The 18223-nt window shown below is 48.1% G+C and overlaps 1 protein-coding gene across 4 annotated transcripts in view; it reads right to left on the reverse strand.

Moving 5' to 3' along the window:
• The window catches only part of LOC308551951 (neuroligin-4, X-linked), a 132544-nt gene that overhangs the window by 74792 nt on the left and 39529 nt on the right, over nt 1-18223 (reverse strand). For all 4 annotated transcript variants that reach the window (XM_081126866.1, XM_081126863.1, XM_081126865.1 and 1 more), the window contains exon 4: nt 17390-18191. In XM_081126866.1, the coding sequence (XP_080982992.1) occupies nt 17390-17861 (472 nt within the window). In that variant the 5' untranslated portion in view covers nt 17862-18191. The remainder of the gene's footprint in view (nt 1-17389; nt 18192-18223) is intronic.

An 18223-nucleotide genomic window follows, 5' to 3' on the forward strand; every position in this document is an offset into this window, starting at 1 on the left:
AAATCTAATAGAAATAATAAAGCTACAATCACACGGTGAGATTTCAGGTAGGAGAAACCTTTCTGGACGTCAAAGCCTGGATGTGAACGTGAAACGCTGCAGAATATTCAGATCGTTTCTGCTGGAATTCTTTCGCTTGTTTTCGTCCTGACATCAGGAAACGATCCCTGTGGTTTATAGAAATAACTACGTTTGGAAAGCGCTCCAGACGGGGAACTTCCCAATTCTCTTTTCTGAACGAGACGCCTCCCTTCCTCGCTCGGTTCCTCCGAGCAAAGTCTTTACCTTTCCTGAAATCAAAGCAAAATTTCAGGCACTATGGGGCGGACGGGTAAAAAGCCGTTTCGTTCTTTTCGGTATTCGGGTGGGTCCCGGGACCCCAGCCAGGCAGGTTTCTGACTGCGAATTCCCTGCCCTTGCCGCGGCCTTGGGCTGATGTTTCTCCCATCGCCGTGACGCGGAATCAGAAGCTCTGGGTGCACCCAGGAAGGCCCAAGGTCCCGAGGCCCCTCCTAACCAGGAAAGGGCCCATTTCCCATTGGAACGTGAATTTTATCACAATAAAAACATATATAACCCGGCCGGCGTGGCTCAGTGGTCGAGCATCAACCCATGAACCAGGACGTCAGGGTTCGATTCCTGCTCAGGGCCCATGCCCGGTTGCGGGTTCGATCCCCAATAAGGGGGTGCAGGAGGCAGCCGATCAATGACTCTCATCATGGATGTTTCTCTCTCTCGCTCGCTCTCCCTGAAGTCAATAAATATAAAAATATATTTCAGGATGGCAAACACTTTAGCTTTATCAACTGAACTTGGTGGCGGCCTCAGGTAAGACCTGCGTGTGGATGTGAGAGATGGGGAGAGGGGCAGATACGGAGCCCTTGGTGCAGGAATGACAATAGCGTCCCAGAGACGCCTCTTCCAGGAAGCCCACGTCCCTCCTCTGTCCCCAGAGGCCTTACACTGAGAGCCGAGTTTCTCATAAACCCTCAAACGTAAGTCACCTGTCGAGATATCCGCCGACTCCCAGGAAATAAATGCTCGACTAACGGGAAGTATTTAGGAGCAAACCAGGAGCAGAAATACTGAGAAGAAATAGAGTAATCTTTTTATTAGGAGATGAATGACCCAATAATTCTGTTCCGGTTAGAGCACCATCCCAACGCCCCGAGGTGGCGGGTTCGATATCCGGTCGGAGCACGTAGAGGAATCAACCGATGAGGCTTCCAGACGCGGAACAACACATCTCTCTCTGCCCCCCCTTCCTCTAAAATCAATCAGCCAATATTTTTTTTATAAAGAAAAGAAAATAGAAGACTAGTTTCCAATCCATTCAAAAAGCAAGCCACCAAAAAATATATGTACATCTGCCTATATGTGTGTTTTTTGTGAATACGTGTGTATGTATGTGTGTGTGCATGTATGTGCATGTGTGTAGGTGCATATATGTGTATTCAGCGTGTTTGCATCTATACCGTTAAGGCAAAGAAAAGCACAGAATGCTGGATTTCAGTGATAATTTAGGCATCACGGGGGAAGATCTGACAGGTGGAGACCAGTCCTTCCAGGGATAATTTAAAACATCAGATGCATTTACAAGATAACAGGAAAAATTGGAAATTAATGAGCCAGACGTATAGAAACAGAACACACCCAAGTAAATAAGAAGATAACATATGATTAGGGTAACGGCGGAAATCTGTGAAACGGGGAACAGAAAGCACAGTGGAGCTAATTAGGAAACCTAGCGTATCGAGAAGCTTAATAATATAAACAAACCCCGGCAAGACCCATCAAGCGAAATCGAGGCCTAATGAAAATAGCTGGGAATCACTTCTAAAGAACCCCAACTAACACACAGAGACAAAATCACATGTTAACGGTGAAAGCGCCGACGTTAAAAGAAAATCTGAATTCCAATAAGTAAATATTTCTGAAAAGTAGTAAAAATTGAACACCAACAAACGGATTTCAATAAATCGGCGAAAGTCACAAAACGCCTCCCACGTAAAAACTCAGCAGCCAGGATGGTGTTTGGGCAATTTTTACTAATCACGCTTATTGACAATTTGTCCAGGAAAAAATATATAAAATGAAAAAATAATAATAATAAATAAAAGAGTGACGATGTTGACATTCTAAGTGAAATAGTAACAAAACAATTTTTGGGGAAGGTCACATTGTGATCAAGCTGTGTGTTCCCCCTCCTAAAAAAATTCCCCGTATATATGACCTCAGTTCCCTCCCTGGCATGTACGCCCAGGACATCCTCGGGGGGCATCCAAAGTCCACAGGAGGGCTCCCAAATATGACCACCCAGGGTGATGGCCCTACCCATTGTGGTTTTCTGTATCTGCCTCCCATCGTGTGTTGTTTCTGTTTTCTATTAATATTTTTTAGATGTTTAGATATTTTTTAGATATTTAGATATTATTTAGATATTTTTTCCATTGATTTTTACAGACAGTGGAAGTGGGAGGGAGAGAGAGAGAGAGAAACATCAATGTGAGAGAAACACATCAATTGGTTGCTTCCCGCATGCGCCCCGACCACGGCTGGGGATTGAGGCTGCAACCCCAGGACATGCCCTTGACCCGGAATCGAACCCGAGACCCTTCAGTGCGCGGGCCCGATGCTCAACCAACTGAGCCACGCCGGCCGGGGCTCCTGGTTCCATGTTTTAATATTCTCATTGGCGTCTGTGGGATCTTTTCCTATCGGGAGCCTGGCTGCAACCAGAAATCCTCTGGGAATGGATACATTGTATCGAGTACTTGGGTTCATTGTTTCCATAAGAACAACACTGGATCCCTACCTCACACCATATGTAAAAATTAACCCTGCGTAGCCCGGCCGGGCGTGGCTCAGCGGTTGAGCGTCGACCTAGGATCCAGGCGATCAGGGTTCGATTCCCGGTCGGGGCACATGCCCGGGTTGCGGGCTGCAGCTGATCAATGACTCTCATCATCGACATTTCTCTCTCTATGTCTCCCTCTCCCTTCCGCTCTCTGAAATCAATAAAGATATATTAAAAAAAAAAAATTAACCCTGAGTAGATGAAAATTCACGGGTGGACTCTAAGACTCCCAGGCAAATACAAAGGCACCCACTTTTGTGATCTCTGAGACGGTCAGGATTTCTTCAATACGCTCTAACTTAGAGAGATACAAGGCAGTAAAGATATAGAGGGACTTTTGCTCCATCGAAACCACTGATTTCTATTTCAACAAAGGGCATTTCAACAACAGGACGGGGGGGGGGCAGCTGGGAGGAGACAAATGCAACGAATGAAACCAAAAATAGTTGACGGTTTAAACCAAGGCGCCTTCCCTGTTGGCAGTCGCTATGTCTTAGGTGGGGAAGAGAACACGGACGTGAGGTGCTGGGAAGGCCGGCGTGGCCTGAGGGATGCACACCCTCCTGGCGGGCTCCTGGCGTGGGGAACGTACACGCGAAAGCCTGCAAGTCCAACGGAAAACAGCTCGATTCGGATGTTTTCATGTCCTCGCAGGCTCTGCTTATTTCCCCCCATCGCTAAATATTACCCCATAATGCAAACGGAATGGCTGGCGTTCCCCGCTCGTGTTGTAACTCTCATTATGGAACAAATTCCAGGCTGTTAAAAAACTGTGGCCAGCGTAAGCGGTCGCTGGTAAAAATCCCTCGACGGGCACCCTTCCGCACGCGTCCGGTTACCTCCTGAAGAGAACAATCCCTTGAAGCCGCCCGTATCCCCGGCACCCATGTCGGGCATTTGCTACCAGAGATTACGGCCGGTGGCAAGCCCCCGGCAAGGCACGAGCGGGCCCCTCACGCCATCCGCCAACGCCGCTAATGGGGTTTTAAATAACAGTGACTTTACGAGACGGAAGAGGGATGATTCTATAAAAACGTAATGGCTGCAGAGAAAAGAGGAAAGGAAACCGCGGGGCTCATACTTAGGCTGAGGCACACAGTCCAGGACGCAGGCAGCAGGCACCTCTGAGGCCTGGGAGGCCGGACGGAGTTTGGAAACCAGCTGAGCTGGACTCACCCACTGATGCTCGGTTTCCCTGTTTATGTTTATAAACAACGAGATGTCCCTAATTCTGGTCTTTCCTCCAGAACATCAAATTCACCGACACCGGACTGCTATTTTTTTTGCTTTTTTGGTTGTTGCTAATCCTCACGCGAGGATATTTTTTCCCATTGGTTTTTAGAGAGAGTGGAAGGGAGGGAGGGAGGGAGGGATGGGAGCGAGAGAGAAGCGTTGATGGGAGAGAGACATTTCCATCGGTTGCCTCTCTCACGCGACCCGACCGGGACCCGGGATCGAACGTGCATCCTCACATACGTGCACTTGACCGGGAATCGAATCCAAGACCCTCCGGGGCATGGGCCAATGCTCCACCACTGAGCCACACCTGCCAGGGTGGCACCTGCCTGCTTTTGAGCAAGGTCTTTAGCTTGTCTTTATAGTTTGCCCCGTTTCTGTCTCTCCATTAAAAGGCAGCCAAGAGCACGCGTAGGAGGTCCGTCTCCGAGAGAAAGAAGCCCCACTGGCTTCACAGGTCTCCAGCGAGGGCAGGCGTCGGGCGAAAGCGTCTAAGATTACGGTTAGCCTTGCAAGATTCAGGGAAAGCACAAAAATGCAGACACAAAACACGCGAGCCGGAAAGGTGTGTTTTTTTTATTGAAATGTTAAAAAAGCAAACAACCTGGTTTTATTTTGCCATCAAATGGTTGGTTTTCAATGTCTATGCCAATTGTAAAAATAAATTAAAAAATTAAAAAAAAAAGATACCTACTCTTTCAAATGTTCCCCATGGTCCTGGCCGGGTGGCTCAGTGGGTTGGACCATCTCCCCATACACCGAAAGGTTACGGGTTCGATTCCTGGTCCGGGCACATACCTAGATTGTGGGGTTCAATCCCCGAGTGCGGGAGGCAACCGATAGATGTTTTTCTCTCACATCACTGGTGGGTTTCTCTCTCTGCGTCTTCCTTCCTCTCTCTAAAATCAATTTTTAAAAATTGTGAATATTCCGTATGCCCTATTTCTTTCTAAAAATGTCGATCTTTTTTTATTTTTTATTTTTATTTATTTTTTTAAATATATCTTTATTGATTTCAGAGAGAGGAAAGGAGAGGGAGAGAGAGAGACAGAAACATCAATGATGAGAGAGTCATTGATCGAGCCCGCAACCCGGGCATGTCCCCTGACCGGGAATCGAACCCTGATCGCCTGGATCCTAGGTCGACGCTCAACCGCTGAGCCACGCCCAGCCGGGCTCGATCTTTTTTTTTAAAAAAAATGTTTATATTGATTTCAGAGAGAGGAAGGGAGAGGGAGAGAGAGAGAGAAACATCAGGAGGCTGCCTCCTGATCGCCCCCTACTGGGGACCCGGCCCACAACCCTGGCAGGTGCCCTGACCAGGAATCGAACCAGTGACCTCCTGGTGCCTGGGGCGATGCTCACCCAACTGAACCACACCGGCCGGGCTTAAAAGATCGATCTTAAATTTTCCGTCCCCCCGTCATATAACAATGTTAGTATATTTTACCCCATTGGCATTCTGCAGGACACCAGAAACGGAGAAAAGTCCCCAATGTGAATATAATATCTTCCTTGCCGTTGTTGCTTTTAAAAAAAAAAAGGAATTCCGGCTGGCGTGGCTCAGTGATTGAGCATAGACCTAGGAACCAGGAGATTGTGGTTCTACTCCCGGTCGGGGCACGTGCCCGGGTTGTGGGTTCGACCCCCAGTCGGGCGCATGCAGGAGGCAGCCGATCCACGACTCTCTCATCGTTGATGTTTCTCTCTCTCCGTCTCCCTTCCTCTCTCTGAAATCAATGAAAAAAATTTTAAAAAAAATATTTAAAAAGGTATCCATTAAAGCCAAAATCTTGCCCGGCTTCGGACACCAAGCTTTGTTCCCCTTGTCCAGGTTTCGTGTTTACCTGCTCCCAGGGAACTGCGCCGCGGGTGGCGTTAATTCTGTTTCACATGCTCAAGATCGATCATGGCAGCTGCGTTTCGCTGGCGCTTCTCTGAGTCCCGCGAAACAAAGATGTTAATTGCGCATGAAAAACATATTAAAACTGTAAATCATCTCTATTTTCAGGCAGGGTGGGAGAAACCAATTTAAAGTGACAAATCCGATGGTCTCTCTTTTGTCCGTTTTTGGCCAGAGGCCACTGTATTAAAAGCACAAAATGACAGCCCGTTGGCATCCATTAGGCCTGATTCTTTGGTTTCTGAATCTAATCAAGAACCTAGAAAACGGACCCCAAATGCCATCTGAATGACCAAGGACTAGTTTCGTTAACAGTGGTGGACGGTCCCCTTCTCATGGTGTGTTTTTTACTGTATTGGGATATGTGGATATTTTTGTTTCAATTGTATACAGAATGGCCCATATATTTCTTTTTTATTTTATTTTATTTTATTTTTCGTAGATAGCTCATAGCATACAGGACAAAAAACACTGTGAATTATCTGTCACTTACTCGTGGCAACCACTGAAAAACCTACTTGATATTAGATGCAATAGCACGTAGATTACTTTTTCTATAAAAAATGAGCAATTGATCTTTTTAATTATAGATATAACTATGGATACACCCTGATAGTGTTGCTGATCTTTTCATTACAGATGTTACTATGGATACACTTGATAGTGTTGCTGATGTTTCATTACAGATGTTACTGTGGATACACTTGATAGTGTTGCTGATGTTTCATTACAGATGTTACTATGGATACACTTGATAGTGTTGCTGATGTTTCATTACAGATGTAACTATGGATACACCTTGATAGTGTTGCTGATGTTTCATTACAGATGTTACTATGGATACACTTGATAGTGTTGCTGATGTTTCATTACAGATGTTACTATGGATACACTTGATAGTGTTGCTGATGTTTCATTACAGATGTAACTATGGATACACCTTGATAGTGTTGCTGATGTTTTAATTACAGATGTTACTGTGGATACACCTGATAGTGTTGCTGATGTTTCATTACAGATGTTACTATGGATACACCTGATAGTGTTGCTGATGTTTCATTACAGATGTAACTATGGATACACTTCATACTGTTGCTGCTGTTTTAATTACAGATGTTACTGTGCATACACCTGATAGTGTTGCTGATGTTTCATTACAGATGTAACTATGGATACACTTGATACTGTTGCTGCTGTTTTAATTACAGATGTTACTGTGCATACACCTTGATAGTGTTGCTGATGTTTCATTACAGATGTAACTATGGATACACCTGATAGTGTTGCTGATCTTTTCATTACAGATGTACCTGTGGATACACCCTGAGAGTATCGCCATACCATTCAAATTCAGACACCAATATAAATTTTCATCCACGCTGTCTCAAAGGGTAAGAGTCCCTTCTTTTTCCCGGACAAGAGCGTGGTGATTGCTGGTGGGGAGGGAAAGGGAGGGGCAGGGGGTGGAGGGTTAATGGGGGGCCAATGGGTGATGGACGGAGAACTGACTTGGGGTGCTGAGCACACCTACAATATACAGATGATCTACTAGAGAATTGTACCCCTGACACCTACACAATTTTATTAGGCGATGTGACCCCTAATACATTCAATAAAAATGAAAATTAAATTAAATTAAAAAGTAAAAGAAATATTTTTTCATCACCTAACTTATGGGAAACACAACCAAGCACTGGCTGTCTTTCCCAATAGACGTATTCATCCCAAAATTTAAAATACGTAACAGGGACAAAGATCTCCCGTTTCCCTCATGTGTGTTTCTCCCCCCCCCCGCCCCCCGTGTGAATTCTCGGCAAGCTCATCACCTGATAAACCAACGCCCGGTCAACGCATTGGGTAATGGAATCCACTCTCGCTCCTTTCCGAAGGCTCTCGCAAATGAGACGCCACGACCTAGACACGTACGTCTTCGGGCGTCAGGAATCCAGGCAGCGGGCCAAGGAAATGTAGGGGCCGGTCACCTCTCCGCAAAATAAATCGAATTACGCCCGCTGGATGTCGACGCGGGGCCACGCCGAGCAAGTTAGCAGACGACAGGCGGCCTCGGTAATTAATCTTCGCATGCAAATCGCTGCTCGTCCTCTTAACGGCTTAAAAATGTTCCTTTGTGAGACAGAGCCGAGTGAGATAATCCACGCAAACGACCCGGTCAACGAAGGCAGGAAATAAATATTTGAAAATTTGTGATGTCCTGCCGCCTCTTGCAGCGACTCGCGTTTGTCGTTGTCACGGGAAAGCAGCCACAGAAAACAGGTGACTAAGTGCATGTGGCTGCGTGGCATCCACGTGGTCTTTTTTTGCAAAGTCAGGTGTCCGCACGCACGATGAATCCGGCCCGTGGGGCATGCATAGCGTCCACTTCGGCCACACGTCGCCTCTTGGAGGCGAACACAAGCCCTGGCTGGGTCTCTGAATTTCCCAAAGACCACGTCCGTCCACAACCTCTGTGGCTCCGTGGGTGGCAGTGGCACGTGGACGTGGGACCAGGCGGCCGCAAGGAGCGCCTGCACCCTGGATGCCTGGCTGAGCAAATACCGCAAATCCACTCGCCAGACTCCCTTCCAGGATGCTCGGCGAAGAAAATCAATGTCGACATCAGCCTCCGGCCTCCCGGCTCCGATACGTGGTTCCCTCGCCTGAAACCTCCCTTCAAGCAATGACTGTCCTTCAGGTTTCACAGCGGCCGGGACGCTCTGAGGCCGGAGCTCAGGCTGGTGCAAGACGTGCCCGAATCCCCCCAACGCCCTGCACCATCGCCTGGGCTGCACGGAACGGAGGCTGCAGGGAGCCGTGAATCTTGCCCTGACGTGATCTGCAAGGGAAGGGACAGGTCGGCCTTCGCCCAGGCGGCCTGACCGAGAGAACACGCTCGCTAAGAATCCAACCGACGGGTGGATACGTGTCTAAGCCGTCCTTTCGTTAACGTCAGGGCCTCAGACAGAGAAATTCCAAGAAGGAGGCGTATCGGTGGTGCCTTCGGGGCTGCAGGACTGAAGACGAGATTTTCCTACCACCCGAGGGCACCCGCCTCCTGCCCCCAATTCAACATCTCACACAAAAAAGCCCCGGGAGTAGCCGAGGATGACTCCCTGGGCCTCGCGGACATTCCCGGACAGACCACTGCCCGCCTCCTGGCCAGCCCCTTGCTCACTGCCCAACAATGCCACTCTTTTTTTTTTTTTTAAATACTCTTTTTAAAATATATTTTTATTGATTTTTTTAGAGAGGGACAGAGAGAAAAGCACCAATAATGAGAGGGAATCACCCATGGACGGCCTCTTGCACGCCCCCAGCGGGGGACCAGGCCTAAAACTTGGGCAGGTGACCTCACTGGGAGGTGAACCGGCCACCTTTGGGTGCGCGGGGTGACGCCCGACCAACCGAGCCACCCCGGCCGGGGCCCAGCAATGCAAGTCTTGCCGAGCCTTTCTCCCGAATAAAAGCAGAGGCTGAGAGGTGCTCAGATTTAATGTAACGTCCCCCAGCTCCGCTCCCTCAACGGGCCGAGCCTTGGGCAAAGCTGAGGCGGTCGCTGGGCCAGGTAATGGACATGCCGGGCACCGTCGGTCATACCCTGGGCCGGACAGCTCCCCCCAACCTCTGGTCAAGGTCCCAGCTCGAGTCACAGGGTCCGTGACTTGCCAGGAGCTGCGCTGGCCAGTCCCAGACGTCTCTCCGGGGGGCCACACGGACCATTCGCCGTCCGCGCAATGCCACTCACAGGGCCCGACGCCCACAGAACAACCACGACAGATACAGAAACGGGCTCCGAGGAGTTGGCCTACGGCCTACACGGAGCCAATCACCCCCATTTCCACGCCCATCCGTCCCCCTGAGCTGCGGGGCGATGTCCCGGGGAAATGCCGGTCCCCCCTTTGCTGGCCCTGCCTGGAGACAGCCTCTCCGGAGAGAAAGCCAACGAACAGGACGGAAAACGGACCCAAAATGCCCGGTTCCTTGGGACAATGATTCAGGTCTGCGAGACACGTTTTTATTCTTTTAAATTTTTTTTAAATATGTTTTTATTGATTTCCGATACGTTTCAAATATGTTTTCATTGCTGCCCCCGACTGGGGATCAAGCCCGCATCCTGGGCCTGTGACCTGAGCGGGAATCGAACCCGTGACCGCCTGGTTGCTAGGTCGACGCTCAACCGCGGAGCCACGCCGGCCGGGCTGGGTGTTCACTTTTTGATGGAATAACTGATTGCATCTCAAAACACATTAAGCGGAACACATCTCAAAGCGTCCATTCAAAGCTGAGGTCAGGAAATATTAAATCGGTTGCAGACATGGAAAGTGAATGACAGTTTCCAGAAGAACAGCGTCCCTTGGCGACAAGTGAAGATACGACGCGTCCTGGAGGTAAAATCGGGCAGAAGTAAATAACGACCTTGAAACCCGCCTGATCTTATTACCTAATGTCATTGCAATAAATTAAAAACAATAATTAATAAGCAAAGAACAAATACGCGAGCAGACTGTTTGCAGCTGAAATGTCTCTCCTGGACGGCGTTGCGTGATATTGCTCATGGTCTACGCCGGACAGCAAACTGGGTTTTTAACACATTCTAGACAATTTGGATTTGTTCTCATTGAGAGAAAAAATCTCTAAATTACCAATGGAACAAGCTTAAGACGTATGTATTAGACAATGAAAAATGTAAGAGAAACGATCTTCTTTCCAGAAAGTTTGTTTCTTTCTAAATTACCCAGACAAATATAATCCCTACTAACGAAAGAGACTCTTCTAACCATATATAATTTTGTAAACCCTGAAATAAGAATATTATTCTACGTTCAAATTGGTGAGGTCTTTTCAGGCCTGTTATGGGAAACCCGCTCTGGTTTGACCCTGTTCACGAAATCCTAAACCCTTTCCAGCTACTCCTTGGGGGGAGATATTTATTTAATCACCTTCCGCAATGACCTTCACCTGCAGACTGCATTCACGCGTCCAGCCCGCCGATGAAAACGGGAACCGTTTACTCATTTCGACGCCGTTGCATCCTGATGTTTATGGTTAAAAAGTCCTGTCTCACGGTGGCCGCTCAGCTGGACGCGTCGCCTGTCGTTGCCCCTGTCTCCCCGTGTCGGGAACGATGACCCCTTGGTCCCTCCCGGCTGTTGCGTGGCCCCTTCGGCGGCTGTGGTAAACGACGGTGTTATCAGCAACGCGCGTTGACCATGGGCCGGATTGATACACATACTAGGCCCAAAATGCACGCTCACGGTCGGTAAAATGTTCGTTTTTCTGGTCTACCATGTACTGCGTTCCACCAATGTGCTGCCAGGGGCGTGACGTGAGCAGGATGGACGCGCACGTCTCAGGGCCCCATGTGGATAAATGAATATACTCGGAACCTCCCAACCCAGCTTCATTTTACACCCAGGGAAACCGAGGCAAGTACAAGCCCACGAACTTTCCCATAACCCCTCAACTGGGACGGAGACAAGCTGGCATTTGAACCTAGGCTGGCAAGTTCTTGGCCATTCCTCTGAGCCGGGCAGGACGAGTAAATGAAATTTATATATAAAAGGGGAGGGAAAAGGGATCTGCACCCCCCGCGATCACTGCAGCACTATTCACGGGAGCCCAGGGAGGGAAGCAACCCAAGTCTTCATGGACGGAAGAGCCGATAAAGAATATGTGATAAAAAGCGGTGGTACGTCTACACCGTGGAATACTACGCAGCTGTGAAAAAGGTGGATCTCGTCCCCTTTGGGGCAGCAGGGAGGGACCTGCAGAGTCTTATGCTGAGTGAAATAAGCCAGGCAGAGAAAGACAAATGTCCCAGGATCTCACTTATATGTGGAATCTAATGAACAAAATAAACTGATGAACAAAACAGATCCAGAGACGTGGACGCATGGCGCAGACGGAGGGAGCTCAGAGGGAAGGCGGGAAGCAGGGCAGGAAGAGATGAACTTATAAGAACATAGGAGCAGCCCTGGGACACAGAGAATGGGCAGGTGGGGGCCTGGGGCGGGAGATGGACAGACGGGGGGAAGGGGGAGGAAATGGGGGGCATCTGTAATACTCTCCACAATAAAATAAATTTTAAAACAAGCATTTCTTTAAAGGATGGAGAATCACTTTGCCCGGAACAGATCAGATCCTGAGGCCTGGAGGAAAGGAACAGAGAGCCAAAAGGAGTTTGCAGACAGGGCGACAAGCAAGACAGGGACATGTTTCAGAGACACGGCCGCCATCAAGAGGGAAATTTTGTGCAAAGAAGGCAATTTGCATGTTTCGCTACGTAGAGGTCACTCAGTGACCCCTACTCTCGAAATCTGTAGATGCCCAAGAAAAACGAAATGTCCGTTTCTTCCCTGGGTAACATCTGTCTATCTTCGTGTGTTTTTATTTTTATTTATTATTATTTTTTTAAATATATTTTTATTGATTTCAGAGAGGAAAGGAGAGGGAGAGAGAGAGACAGAAACATCAATGATGAGAGGGTCATTGATCGAGCCCACAACCCGGGCATGTGCCCTGACCGGGAATCGAACCCCGATCGCCTGGATCCTAGGTCGACGCTCAACCACTGACCGGCCGGGCTCTTTGTGTGTTTTTAAATCCTCATGCAAGGATATTTTTTCATTGCTTTTCAGAGAGAATGGAAGAGACAGAGACACAGAGAGAGAGAAACGTTGATGTGAGAGAGACACATCCATGGGTTGCCTCCTGCACACGCCCCGGTTGGGACCAGAGGATTCATCCTGCAACCAAGCTACATGCCCTTGGCCAGAATCGAACCCGAGACCCTGCAGTCTATGGGGCCGACAAGCTGTAACCACTGAGCCAAACCAACCAGGGCCCGTGAATCATTTTTAATAGTTATTTATTAGGATATTTTAATAGGATATTTAGTCGGACTTGCTAGGAGGCTATTAACACAGTGAACACCCCGTAGAGCCGACGTCTCCAACACGCCCGACGTCTGCCCGGCCCTGGGAACTGATTCATTTTCTCTCTGGTGAACATGACGGGACGCAGCCAATTTTAACCACCCCGCGTTAGGACGGACTTCTCGAGACAGAAAAGGAAGCCAGTGAATTGGAATCTCAGAGCGGAGATGGGGTTCCGAAGGCCCAAACCCCACCTTTCAGCAACGGCTTGGTTTCCGACGAGGGCGCTCGCTTTCCTGTGAAATCCCAGCCGTGAGAGAAGGCGGGAGAACTCGGTAAGAGCTGTGTCTTGCCGCTGCAGCAAGTTGCCACAAGCGATCTGGGACAACAGAGCACACAGGAATTATCTATGTTTCTATTTCCACGGCTTTTCCACCCCTACAGCAGGGCTGGGGAACCTTTCTTCGGCCAGGGGCCGTTGGGGTATTGATGACGTCACTCCCAGGCCATACAGAAAATCAACTTAAAAATTAGCTACGAAAAAGAAGCTCCTGGATGTGTTGGATTTTGAGTCCTTGGCAGGGCCGGACCAGGTGATTTCTCAGACATATAGGGCCCTGGGCCGGACCTGCCCAACCCATGCTCTAGCCCCGATTCTCGAAGCCAGCGACAGCCAGTTCTATCTTCTGACATTCCTTCACTCCGATTTATTCCCCTCCTTTGCCGTTTTCCACAACTTAAGGGTGTTTGTTCTTCAGTATTGCCCCGCTGGTGTGGCTCAGTGGTCGAGCATTGACCTGTGAAGCAGGAGGTCCAGGTTCAGTTCCCGCTCAGGGCTCGATCCCCAGCAGGGGGCGAGCAGGAGGCAGCCGATCAATGACTCTCATCATCCATGTTTCTCTCCCCCTTCCTCTCTCTCTAAAACAAATAGAAACATATTTTTAAAAATTTTTTAAATTGAAATATTAAGCTCCCCAGATAACGCAGATTATATTCCTCTTAGTTTTTATTTATTTATTTATTTATTTATTTATTTATTTATTTTATTATTATTTTTTCTATTTTTTTAAAATATATCTTTATTGATTTTACAGAGACGAAAGGAGAGGGAGAGAGAGAGACACAAACATCAACAATGAGAGAGTCATCGATCAGCTGCCCGGGCCTGTGCCCTGACCGGGAATCGAACCCAGATCACCTGGATCCTAGGTCGATGCTCAACCGCTGAGCCACGCCCAGCCGGGCTCCTCTTAGTTTTTAAAAAATATGTCTTTATTGATTTCAGAGAGAGGAAGGGAGGGAGAGAGAGAAACATCAATGAGGAGAGTCATGGATCGGCCGCCTCCTGCAGGCCCCCTACTGAGGATCGAACCCGCAACCCGGGCCTGTGCCCTGACCGGGAATCGAACCCTGACCTCCAGGTTCATAGGTCGATGCTCAGCCACTGAGCCCCGCCGGCCAGGCAGAATTCAGAATTTTAGATATGCAGCCTTACTGTCTGCGCTGTTAATTAAATGCACAGATGTGCATTCAGATACACGCGAAAGGAAAACCTCTGGGGGAATCAGTAAGACGCCGTAACGTTAACGTTTACTGCGAAACTGGGCTGTATCCTTTTGTGAATAACTAATAATTCAATATCTACGCCTGCACATGGATTGTCAAATCGATTTAGTACTTAAAAACAAAAACAAACAAACAAAAAACAACCACCCCTGGCCCAACAGACGCCGATTTGTGGTTTGCGCAAATACACAGACGCGTCGCCTCCAACCCTCACGAGCAAAATTGCGACGTTTACAGGTTGCGGGGAAATCAATTCCACCTTTTAAGCCCCTATTACCCGCCCGGTTCCCTTGTCAAGGTCCGGGTGAGATATCGTTCGCAAAAGCCATCTAAAAAATACATAAATATAGGAGCGAAAGGGTGGCACTGGGCTGATGGTTTCTGCATTTTTATGCTCCCCAATCCCTGTTCAATGCGGAGCCACAGCGCAGTAAATGGAGCGATCGCTCAGGGCTCGGGTGCGCACAAGTGCGCGCCGACACCTCCGTAATCAAGGAAACGATTGATCTTCCCTCCCGGGTGGGCTCGGCCGCCCCTATCGGGAGGTTTTCTGTCTGAATCGCAGGCAGCCGTTCCTGAGGTTAACTCCGCAGACCCCAGCGTGGCCAACGGGTTACAAAAGGCATTTCAATCTTTCACCCGGTTTCTCTTTTTTCCCATTTCTTCCTGTCTTTCCTCATTTTAAATGTACTTTTATTTAAATGGCTCGTTAGGAGGACGATCGCCGGCCGGTTGGCTTGTGAAACGAGAGCCCTAATTGCGTCTGGGGGCCCCTCACTCACCCCCTCGTAGGCCCACGAAGCGGCTATTCGGGGATTTATTTTTTTCCCCCGCCACTGAGTCAGCTCAGGAAACGGTAAGAAACAGAGTCCGAGGGTCAGAATCACACTGAGAACCACAGTCTCCAAGGTCAGTGTTCTGTGGCCACGAGGACACGGGCCACACGCCAGGACCCACGAATATAACGAAGCACAGTGGTTGTGTTTCCTCGCGTGGGTGTCCCCTGTGACCCCCAGAACAGACGCCTTGGCCGGGCCTGGCGTCTCCTCATTTCCCCTTATGAGGCCTTTTAGCGCCTACGATTCACGGGTGGGGAACCTTTTATCGCCCGAGGGCCATTTGGATGTTTCTAATGTCATTCCAGGGCCATACAAAGCGATCAACTTAAAAATTAGCTATAGCCCGGCCGCCGTGGCTCAGGGGTTGAGCATCGACCTAGGATCCAAGAGATCGGGGTTCAGTTCCCGGTCGGGGCATATGCCCGGGTTGCGGGTTCGATCCGCACTTGGGGGCTTGCAGGAGGCCTCCGATCAATGATTCTCATCATTGATGTTTCTCTCTCTCTCTCTCTCTCTCTGAAATTAATATATTTTTTTAATTAGCTATGAAAAAAAGCTCCGAAATTCACCGACTTGCGAGTCCCACCCGTGGCTGCCCGAGTTAAAAAGTACACAGCCCGCTTTCTAGGGCAGGTGAGGCGCGTGAGAAACGTGGGATCCCCGTCACATAACCGCCGCCTGGTTAGACGTTGCTGAGAAATTTTTAACTGGGAACCTGCACGGCCGGGACGTAGCCCGACCTGACCAGCATGGGGTTGAACTAATACACCGAACGTGGCCGTTTCTAGAGACCTTCGCACCGCTGCGCTATTGGAAACAGAAGGCCGCTCTGCCCAGGCCTGCGTCTCACGGCCTCAGTCCGGGTGTCACAGAATCATCGGACGACCCGCGTGGGCCGTCTGCCTGCCCCGGGTGTTGGAAGGAAAGGGGGGGCTCCTATTTCTGCTAAAAGCTGTGGGCCCCCGACCACGAAGTGCAACCGTCGTCTAAATCACCCCTTGTTTGCGTCTTTAAAACGCTCGCAGCGGTTCAAGACTCCAACAGAAACGCAGTAAACTCCCGAAAGATTCGAGCCAGTGGAACCGTTGCTTCTCATGTTCAGCTCACCCTCCCGAGCGCGATCATGTTCTCAATTCTATTATTTTTTTGACAGACGCGTCCCTTTATATGAGGCACGTAGACCAAGGACCAGCACATACTCACGCCGGCTGTCACCTGCCAGTCGGCGCTACCAGACTGAAAATCAAGACGTAATAAAACGATTAGGCCGTCCGTCGGAGTATTGACCGTCTGTGCGATGCTCACGAGACACAGCGGAACAAATGGAACGTTCGAAACAGGAGGAAAAAATAGAAATAAAATAAAATTAAAATAAAATAAAATAAAATAAAATAAATAAAATAAAATAAAATAAAATAAAATAATTAAATTAAATTAAAATAAAATAAAATAATAAAATAAAAAATAAAATAAAATAAAGTAAAGTAAAGTAAAATAATAAAAAAATAAAATAAAATAATAAAATAAAAAATAAAATAAAATAAAAAAATAAAATAAAATAAAATAATAAAATAAAGTAAAATAAAATAATAAAATAAAATAAAATAAAATAATAAAATAAAATAATAATAAAATAAAATATAAAATAAAATAAATAAAATAAATTATAAAATAAAATTAATAAAATAAAATAAAATATAAAATAAAATAAAATAATAAAATAAAATAAAATAATAAAATAAAATAAAATAAAATAAAATAATAAAATAAAATAAAATAAATAAAATAAAATAAAATATAAAATAAAATAAAATATAAAATAAAATAAAATATAAAATAAAATGTAAAATAAAATAAAATAATAAAATAAAATAAAAAATAAAATAAATAAAATAAAATAATAAAATAAAATAAAATAAAATAAATAAAATAAAATAAAATAATAAAATAAAATAAAATAAAATAAAATAAAATAAAATAAAATAAAATAAAATAAAATAAAATAAATGGGTTATAGGAGATGCCACGCACCGGGCGTGGGCGACAAAGCCCTGTGGGCAGACGCCCCCCGAGACGCGTGAGCGGCGGGTGCTTTCCGCTTGAGTGGGGCACTTACCGTCCTCCGTGGGCACGTAGATGTTCAGATAGAGACAGTCTTCGTTCTGGTCCTGCACGTAGGTCATTAACGTATCCAGATTGGCGGTAAACCACACGGGAAGCATGTCGTGCAGCAGGGACCTCTCATCCAGGTGCTGGGGACACACGGCCGCAAACTGGGTGGCGTTGCGAACCCCGGTCCACGAGGAGGGGGGCTCGGGCGGCTGGAACCGCCTCTCTCCCGTGGGGGGCGAGGCATAGGGGACCCCCAGGTACTGCTCCACCGGCCCCAAAATCTCATTGGGCAACGGCGTTCTCAGGCCTCGGATCTTGCCGTAATTGGTGTTGACCACGGGGTACTGGGCCTGGCCGTCGATGAGCGTGAACTTGATGGCCAGGGCGGTGATCCACAGGAGCGCGTTGGAGTTCACCATGACGCAGGCCGGCGTGAGGAACAGAGGAAGCCATACCAGTCCCCGGGGTCTCGACATGGTTCACAGCCACATCCGGGGGCGTCCGGGAGGCACGACTCCAAGCAGACAGGGCCGGGCAGCCAGCCGCAGACGCTAAGGGCTTTCCGGGGAGCCGGGCACCCGGCAGAGGAGGTGGGCTCGGGAGGAAGCCTCGTGCGTGGGGCATAGACAGAGATGCAGGTCAGGCGCACACCCCGCAGTGCTCCGGGCAGCCCATGGCGGGCAGCAGCCTCCTGTCAATCCTGGAGCCCGACTGCGGCGAGGGCGAGGCTCCAAGGAAGCGGGGACCCTCCGACTCCTGCCCGGGGCGAGGATTCCTTAGGGAGACTCCAGGGCCGAGCGGTCAGCCTGATGGGGAGAGAAAGCAGACAGACATCGTG

The sequence above is a fragment of the Miniopterus schreibersii genome (genome assembly GCF_964146895.1).
Source record: "Miniopterus schreibersii genome assembly, chromosome: Y".
Taxonomy (NCBI): Eukaryota; Metazoa; Chordata; class Mammalia; order Chiroptera; family Miniopteridae; genus Miniopterus; species Miniopterus schreibersii.